This window comes from Ictalurus punctatus, chromosome 17 (assembly GCF_001660625.3).
Source record: "Ictalurus punctatus breed USDA103 chromosome 17, Coco_2.0, whole genome shotgun sequence".
Lineage (NCBI taxonomy): Eukaryota > Metazoa > Chordata > Actinopteri > Siluriformes > Ictaluridae > Ictalurus > Ictalurus punctatus.
In genome coordinates, this window is record NC_030432.2 from 11,216,138 (window position 1) to 11,225,500 (window position 9,363).

Here is a 9,363-nt window from a genome sequence, read left to right on the forward strand (position 1 = left end):
CAGGTCCAAAAGCCAGCATCTGTCATGGTATGGGGGTGTGTCAGTGCCCATGGCATGGGTAACTTAAACATCTGTACATCATTATGTGTGTGGTGCATTATGAAGCGCAAAATAAGGCAACGAAGGCTCCATACAGTCGTGGAGCTGAAGAAATGCCTGATGGATGAATGGGGGAAAATCACACTTGATACACTTAAACAATCGGTGTCTTTTTACCGCCCAAACGCTTACTAAGTGTTATTAAAAGAAAAGGTGTTGTTACACAGTGGTAAACAGTCGACAATCCCAACTTTTTTGGAGTGTGTTGCAGTCAACAGATTTGAACAGAGTATATTTTCAAAAAATAAATTACACAAAGTATAACATCACATAACGTGTTAATGATCTGTTTCCAAAATAGTACGGGGTCAATTGAATTTTCAAATGACTCTTTATGTTTGTTTTCTTGCATTTTCCATACTATCCCAACTTTTTCGTTATTGAGAGTGTATCATAAGACTTTGTTTTAATTTATGAAACAATTTAGTATAAGATATACACACACACACACACACACACAAAGAAGTCGGGGGGCGGCAAATACTTTTATTCCCCTTCACAGCACTGTATTTAATGTCTAGACGGAGGTCAAAGCTCCTGCTTTGAGCAGGTTGACACTTAAACGAGTAAATATTGTTTTTGTTCCAAAAGTTGTCGCCTTTACAAAAACTCGGAGTGTTACATACATGCTATATTTATGGTTGTTTATCTTACTTGTTTGGATTGCTCGAGCTCCAGAGCACGCACGGAGCTCGCGCCTGTGCTGCAGATTCCCCGTCAATGACCATTATAAAGATGTCGCTGAAGATGAATCAATTCTTTAGCACTACCAAGTCACATTTTTTGCAGTTGTCTTATGCTTTATTAATGGTATTAATGGTACAACGAGGGGCGGTAGGCAGCCTGAACACTGCTGCACCGTCCTCCTCTGTGCGTCAGCGTGTGTCAGCGATTTCCACCACAGACTGGCAACACAAACAACACTACCTGTTAGAGCCGCGGTTAGTTACTGATGCTGATACTAATGCTTATGCTTAACGAGAGGATAGAAAGGCTAGGCATTGATATTTTATACCGGAACATGTAAGTTAGGGCGGTATGTGCGCAATTCAGAGCAGATTTCTACAGCACCGCAGAAAGAAACAAGAAGTTTGAGTGAGTCATTTTCTCATTCACACTATTCTCTATTCATCACGGGTGCGATTGTTAAACTGCAATGTGAGTAGATACTTCTCAGTTTCTCAGTAAACACTGAATATCAGGAACTATATAGGTCTAGCATGTGACTGTGAGTTGTCTTTCGATCGGTACAAGCTTGCACATCAGAGCAGAATAATCATTTGCTGACACATACAGTTGCAATATTTGAACACCAGGTGTCTGAGGTTAGGTTTATGTTGTTTCAGCAACCGTTTCAGATCATTTTTGTCTTTCCTTTCAATTGTTGGTAAATCTGCAGCTCAGGACACACGTATGGGATCTGTCGGATTGTCACTGTACGTGTGAGGAAACCAACGAACTTGAAGAAAGCCAGTTCCTGTGGAGAAAGAAATCACCTGGTGAAATAGGAAAAGAAAAGAAAGAGCAAAAAAAACACAGCTGCTCAGAATTTTTGTTTTCTACTGTAAGTATTAGACATTAATGGCTGTGTGTTGAGTTATTTTGAGGGGACAGCAAATTTACACTGTTACACAAGCTGTACACTCACTACTTTACATTATAGCCAAGTGTCATTTATTCAGTGTTGTCACATGAAAATATATAATCAAATATTTACAAAAATGTGAGGGGTGTACTCACTAGATACTGTGGTGTGTGTGTGTATATATATATATATATATATATATATATATATATATATATATATATATATATATATATATATATATATATATGTATATGTGTGTGTATCATATTTTCAGAATCACCAAATATGGCACAGACGGAGTGTGATGAAGTTACCGAGGTGGTGTGTTTGGAGTCAGAGCTGCAGGATGGACAGTAATATTTTCACCCCTTTAATGATCATAACACATTATTTTCCACCACTGAAACCTAGAATAGTAACTTATACTCATAGTGTGTATGTAATGCTTTGTGCCATTGTTTCTTTTGTGACTTTCGCTTATTACAGAATGAAGGAGGTTGAGGTGGACCATCAGAAAATGCTGTTGGTTCATAATGAAGGCCAGTTCAGCGCCGTGGGCGCTCTGTGTACTCACTATGGAGCTCCGCTTATTAAAGGTAATCTGATCGACTGGAAATGTCCTTTAATGCACACAATTCAGCTTTCATCAAGGCAGCTTTGTGTCTAGGTTGTTTGCAGTCTATGGAAACATCAGAACAATATCAAATAGATCTATAGTAAAGTTAATAGGTAATAGTTAAAAGAATGCCTTTGGATGAAATCTTTTGGTCTATATTTATTTGGCACTTCAGACAACCATATCAAATGTGTCCTGTCTTTTCACCTTGCTATTCTAATGTACTACAATTTAGCTTCAATCTGCAGTATTAGTTTCATTTACTTCAAGTCCACCACATGAACAGGTGTTTTGATGGGAAACAAAGTGAGGTGTCCTTGGCATGGGGCTTGTTTTAACACTAAAACAGGAGATATTGAAGAGTTTCCAGGCCTGGATTCTTTGCCCACATACAAGGTAATATCTGAAGGCATTGATTTTGTAAGATACATGCCCCCTCCATGCTTTCCATTGAACATGTATGTATTTTGCTTCATTTTTCTAAGGTGAAAGTTGAGAATGGTAAAGTTCATGTTACAAGAAATAAAAAGGTTAGTGCAATACTTACTTGACTTACTTCACTGTCATATTATTTCAATCATGTGGTACACAACAAAGCAAATATAAAATGTAGTGTAATCACAGTGTGTGTTGGTTTGCATAGTGATAGCTTACCAGTTGTTCTTTCATGTCAGACTCTGACTAAACGTGTTAAAGAAATGAGCTGTAGAGTGCCTGGAGTCTGCCACACCATACTTTTAATTGGAGGAGGTGAGAACTGGACTTTTTAATTTGTTTGTGTCTTTGAATAGGTTCATATCATTATAAAAAGCTGCTGAAATGTGAGAAATAACTGTTTCAAACGGCATAAACATCCATAAACCCCTAAGAATGGATTAGCTTGTTGCTCTGACCACTATGCCTGTGTGTCAACAATACTGTATGTATTGTATGTTTATTAAAGTGGGTCATACTTGGCCAATATTGAAGATTAATCTAATACAAACAATGAAAGGTTGTGTAAACTGCCAACTGTGAACACTCCAGTCAGCTGTAATTAAGCAGCATTTTGTGCTGTTGTAGAAATGTAAGCTATAATCATATCTACTCCATTGCTACAAACTTGAAATTTAATGATCAGTGGCCTTAATGGTGACATATGTACAGTATATTGTAAATAATAATTTCATTTTTGCATGTATCTTGATGACATTTGGTCAGAGACCCATGTGTTTGTGTGCTTTTACAGGCCCTGCCTCTTTGCAATGTGCAGAAACCCTTCGACAGAATGACTATCAGGGGCGAATTATAATGGTCACCAAAGATGAGCAGCTGCCTCTTGACAAGACGAAACTTAGTAAAGTGAGAATGAAGACCAGATAATATATGCCTTGAATAGTTTATGAATCTACCTGTACTTGTCTGTTTGGCATTTGTGATAAAAACTCATTTTCTGTTAATCCTACAGGCCATGAATATAGAGAGTGAAAAAATTCTTCTTCGATCAAGTGACTTCCTAAAACAGCATGGCATTGAAGTATGGACAGAAAAGGAAGTAAGCAAAATTTTCTACAAGATATACACTATATGTCCATAAGTTTGTGGACACCTGACCATTACACCCTCGTAGATATAGTCCCCCTTTGCCATTATAATAACCTCCACTCTTCTGGGAAGGCTTTCCACTAGATTTTGGAGCATGGCTGTGGGGATTTCCCATTCAATTGAACGGGCCTTAGTGAGATCAGGTACTGATGTTGTGCGAGTTGGCCTGGGGTGCAGTTATATTCATCCTGTTGGTGTTTAATGGGGTTTAGGTCAGGGTTCTGGGCAGATCATTCCAGTTCTTCCACTCCAAACTTGGCAAACTGTGTCTTCATGAATGTCACTTTGTGAATGGTGGAATTGTCATGCTGGAACATGTTTGGGCCCCTTAGTTCCAGTGAAGGGAAATCTTAATGCTACAGCATACAAAGGCATCCTATGCAATGGTGTGCTTCCAACTTTGTGGCAACAATTTGGGGAAGGACCACATATGGGTGAGATGGTCAGGTGTCCATAAATTTTTGGCCATATAGTGTATATATAGTGTATAGTGTATATATAACATATGTTCCAAAAAAGGTGCATATAGTTAAGTGTAACATTTTTACTAAAAAGAATTTGAAAAAGATAGTAACGAAATGTAACCATATTCTGCTAAAAGACAACCATCTGAATCATAAGCCACTTCTTTCTTTCATATCTAGCAGATATGAAAGTTATAACAGATATATCAAGAACAATGGGCAAAGATTTGCCCACACTTTGCTAAAATTTGGGCAACAAGTAACAATAAAAGATATTAGAAAATGTTTATTTTATATGTAAAAACGAGATGCAAAACTTTACACGAATACCATTATGATCATTTCACTCTTTATCTTAACATTTATTATTAAGTCAATTTGTTTCTTGTGATAAGGAAGGAACATTTACAGTATGAAAGCTTATACATGTCTTGTTGGTTTAAAAAAAGTATTACATTTTTTTCTTGCCAACATTTCTATCAGGAAGGCAGAAAGGAAAACCCAGAATTTTACCATAAAACACAAGCCTATGTTGGTGGATAAGACAGCAACTTAACTTTCAGACATGTGCCAAGCAGCAGCAGTGCTTTTTATGTATTGCATCCATTCTCCTTCGCAAAAAAAATTAGCATTTGGTCTGACCACTACTTTATACAATAAAGCTCTTGTATGGCTCCTGTATCACTGTAGCAATTAGTTAAAAATTTAAATTCTATGGATGTATCATATATTTTGACAGAAACCGAATATGATTGAGAGAACACAAGTTAAACTGTTTTGCTTACAGGTGGTGTCCATAGATACAGAAGAACATACTGTCAGTTTTCACGATGGTACCACTCAACACTATAATCAGCTCTTGATCGCTACAGGAGCAAGGTTAGTTCATTTAATTTCTTTGTGCATTTTCTGTTCTTACTATTTTTCTCCAGGTACTGATAGCTAACGGTTCTGATTTTCTAGAGCTCGGAGAATGCAGTGTCCTGGTTCTGAAATGGAGAATGTGAAACTCCTGCAGTGCTACAAAGATGCAGCTGAGATTTATCAGATGAGTGTAGGCAACCGGGTTGTGATCATTGGAACATCGTTCATAGGTATATTTTGCATTGTGATAAACTGCCTATAATGTATGTACTCATTTTATGAACCCTGGATAACCACCAGCGGCATTGTGAATTACACGGATACCTTCTTGCACATGCCTGGACCCTCAACAAAGTCACAAATTGACGTATGACGCTATATTTGCAATTCTGAAGGAAGTCTAGCAGCTATCCAGGGTTTATAGAACTACACTTACATACTAGCATCAACTAGCAGTAAGTAGTAAGAAGGTTTCTATTTTACCCCTCCTAACCAGCAATAAGAATTACCTGCATAAAGTTTGCCAACAATGTCATGATGATCAGGACTCAACTTTGGACTAACTGGAAAGGTGTTCAGAGATGTGAGGGGCGCTGTTAACCTTGTAGAACCTGGAGATTGTATATGATGATGCCCAGGTAGTGGAAGCACAGACTTCACAGAGCAGCATGTCTATAACTAATGACCATAAAAAGATGTTCCAGCTCCTATTGTAACAATAACAGTGAGTGATCACTAATAATGAAATGTATTTTTCAGACTCTGAAAAATAATGAATGCCAGAGCTCCATATTTTTCTATGATAATGTTTAAGAATACACTAACTAAGATAGAAGGCAATGAGGGGAGGCTATCCCCAGTTTTGAAGAGCAGGATACCTGTAGCTCTGATTGTATGACAGCTATATTTTATTGCACATATTCCACCATACTGGGTGATTCTCCCCAGCACTGCTGGTAAGGATGGATGTGTGAAATAGAATTGACTTTTTGAACATTTGAACCATTTTCAAACTCAAAGATGAACCTCTTTATTAATTCAGGAATGGAAGCAGCAGCTTTTCTGTCTGACAAAGCAGCTAGTGTAGCTGTTGTGGGCAAATCCGATGTGCCGTACCAGTTTTCACTGGGACCAGATATTGGCAAAATGACTATGCAGGTCAGAGAATTTCTTTGGTTACTTTCTGTACATTTTTCTGTGAAGGCATCCATCCTTTGAAGTGTTTCTTTTAAAAGATGCTGGAGGAGAAATATGTGAGATTCTACATGAATAATGGTGTGGCTGAGATACAAGGGGAAAACAGAAAGGTAAGAACGCACAGATCAGAAAATAATTGTGGAAGTGCTCAAAAGTTGTTGTTTTTTTGTCATGACATATTTGTTTTTTCAGGTCAAGCAAGTTATACTGCAAAACGGTGAGGTGTTGCCAGCAGACGTTGTAATTGTGGGAATTGGTAAGTACAGAAGAATTCTTTTTATGACACAGTAGATCACATTTCTGTATATCTGATTCTTTATTTCTTGTTAGGCGTCATTCCAAACTCTGATTTCCTGAAGGGGAGCATGGTGGAAGTTGATTCACGAAATGCCATCATTGTTGATAAGGTGAGGTACTTGCTTATCAAATATAACATATGCACCACTGGTTTTTGCAATTATGTTATATGTTTAAGTCTCAAATTTCTCTTTTTTATTCATGTGTCTAATATATGAATATATGATTATTATTTCTGAGTGATGAATGCTTATGATATTTGGAGAATCTACATTTTAGTGAAATATCCATTTTGGCATAAAAGGGTGTTGTGACAAACAAAAAGGAAAACATTCATGTCAAAACGATCTGATTTAATAATGCCAGTTTATATGGACTGAGGTGTAGAATAATTGTCGAGTCAATTGGCTGAACCAGTGATAAGATCGGTCTGGGTTTCACTCCGTAAAGGTCACCAGAAAACTTGACATAGGCCATTTGCATTGCTTGAGCTGATAAAAGGAAAAGAAAGCAAGTGAGACAATAGGCCTCAGAAACACCCCAAAAGTAGTAAAGTTGAATTGTTGTTTTTTAAATATATATATATTTTTTCCTTTTTTAAATTCATTTTCATATTTACTTATATATATATATAACTTATGCATCTTAGCTTTTGTTTATTATTTGAATAAATCTAACAAAGCATCATTGGTGTATTTTGACAGACTTACTTTTAATTATCCAAGAATCCTTACAATATTAAATGTAATTCCAATGTATGTTTCTTTCTTTCATTTCTTTCTTTATTTTTTAAGTTTATGAGAACCAACAATCCAGATGTCTTTGCTGCTGGGGATGTGGCATCCTTTCCTCTTTCAATCCAAGCAGATAAAAGGGTCAATATTGGACACTGGCAATTGGCACAAGCACATGGTAATGCAGAAAGACAAATAAAAGTATGAATAATAACTAAAAATAGGATGATTTCAATAATTTTAATATATTTTCTTTTCTATTTTTAATTGTTATTTTAGGCCGGGTTGCAGCTTTAAACATGCTGAAGAAGCAGACTAAACTCCACTCGGTCCCATACTTCTGGACTGTGTTGCTAGGGAAAAGTATCCGATATACAGGTGACTATTAGAAAAGCGTTTTAAATTTAGAACATAAACCATATTGTGTTTTACCAAAATGACACTTTTTTCTGTTTTCACATTTATCTAGGTTATGGGGAAGGCTATACAGACATTGTTTTCAAAGGAAGCGTTGACAAGAGGAAGTTTCTTGCATTTTATATAAAGTAATTTGTGAGGCATATCTTTATTTATTAAAATAAAACTCAATAATGTCGTAATCTCATCCTCACAATATTTATGTCACCATACAGGGGTGATGAAGTTATTGCAGCAGCCAGCTTGAACTTTGACCCTGCTGTCTCAAGGGTGGCAGAAATAATGGCAACTGGGGAAAATATTACAAAGCTAGAAGCTGAGTGAGTGTCCTAATTCAGAAATTTATCCCTGATAGCTAAACATACCTAAACACTGTTTCATGTGAATTTTATGTACACCAGTATATAAAAGGTACGCATCCCATTTGTATTATATTCTGTTTAGTCAATTTGCACTGCCATCTACAACAAGTAGGTACACCTAAGGGTGGGATGTTTGTACAGTTCAGAGTTAGAAAAGAATTTTGTTTTGCCTTTTCTTTTTTTTCTGTCTTTTTTTTTTTTAATTTTCACGTGAATTCTGCATATAAGCTTCATCCCAAAGTATGATTAAACAAATCAACCTTCTTGTTATTAGACTCATATAACGTGTCCCAATTGCTTTGTACAATAATAGAGTAAATGTAGAGTATGATTCAGGTCTCAACAAAACATAAAAAATTATTCAGATTTGCAAATGTATTTTTATGAATTCATAAATTTTAGTCATAAGTCCCAATTTCTGGATTCACAGATCAGAGGACCTTGGATGGTTGCAGCTCACTTAGATGGACCATATGCATCACTACTGGCTACAGAAGATCCCTTTATTAGTTTATAAAACTACTTTTTTTTGCCCTGGCAGTGAGCTTGTGGAACAATATATATATATATATATATATATATATATATATATATATATATATATATATATATATATATATATATATATAAAATATGTATATATATATGTGTGTCTTTGTTGGACTTGAGCAATAGCCAAACTATCTCTCAGAGATAACTTGATCTTCTTGCTTTAGCCATTGAATTGTTAGTAGTTGTTCACATTTTGTTTTCCTTTCAGCACTGATGCTCCTTTTTCCCATTTTTTGTTATGGAAATCCAGACAATGAAGAGATATTTTATGCATTATTTGAGGAACTGTTTTCAAAAACATTAGACTTGTATAACTTTATAAAATACATTTGTCTGTAGCTGTGTGTAGAAGTTAAAGGTTAAGTAGTAAAGAACTCATATGAAATTTGTAGTACTGTCCAAACTTGAATGTAATTAAGTTTAATATGCTTGTGGGTTTGATGTATCTATGTTGTGATGAAACAAATCAACAGAATATATGACATATGAATGAACTAAAATTTTCTAACAGGTTTCAGAAGTCTGGTTAAAACTGTGCTAATTAATGATGATATTTTACAGAAGCTTTAGAAGTGTTCAATAGTTAGTG

General features: G+C 35.9%; 1 protein-coding gene across 2 annotated transcripts; it reads left to right on the plus strand.

Annotated features, from left to right (window-relative positions):
• Positions 1-982: 982 nt before the first annotated feature.
• aifm4 (apoptosis inducing factor mitochondria associated 4) lies at positions 983-8,785 on the plus strand. 2 transcript variants are annotated; one of them, XM_017490180.3, is made up of 20 exons: positions 983-1,257; positions 1,499-1,663; positions 1,962-2,040; positions 2,174-2,283; positions 2,590-2,699; positions 2,789-2,833; positions 2,978-3,053; positions 3,532-3,644; positions 3,751-3,837; positions 5,139-5,230; positions 5,315-5,445; positions 6,258-6,373; positions 6,451-6,522; positions 6,605-6,668; positions 6,743-6,819; positions 7,504-7,621; positions 7,723-7,821; positions 7,913-7,988; positions 8,076-8,180; positions 8,653-8,785. In XM_017490180.3, the coding sequence occupies exons 3-20, from the start codon at positions 1,973-1,975 to the stop codon at positions 8,684-8,686; spliced, it is 1,593 nt and encodes a 530-aa protein (XP_017345669.1). In that variant the 5' UTR covers positions 983-1,257; positions 1,499-1,663; positions 1,962-1,972; the 3' UTR covers positions 8,687-8,785. The 2 variants fall into 2 exon arrangements, with proteins under 2 accessions (XP_017345669.1, XP_017345668.1); XM_017490179.3 differs by having other exon boundaries at positions 983-1,194.
• The last annotated feature ends 578 nt before the right edge of the window (positions 8,786-9,363 follow it).

Bases quoted from the DNA above. Each gene is read 5' to 3' on its own strand.
- aifm4 (XM_017490180.3), top strand. From the start codon at position 1,973: ATGGCACAGACGGAGTGTGATGAAGTTACCGAGGTGGTGTGTTTGGAG. The intron at 6,374-6,450 runs GTCAGAGAATTT...TTCTTTTAAAAG, and splicing joins TTGGCAAAATGACTATGCAG to ATGCTGGAGGAGAAATATGT. The intron at 7,622-7,722 runs GTAATGCAGAAA...TTGTTATTTTAG, and splicing joins GCAATTGGCACAAGCACATG to GCCGGGTTGCAGCTTTAAAC.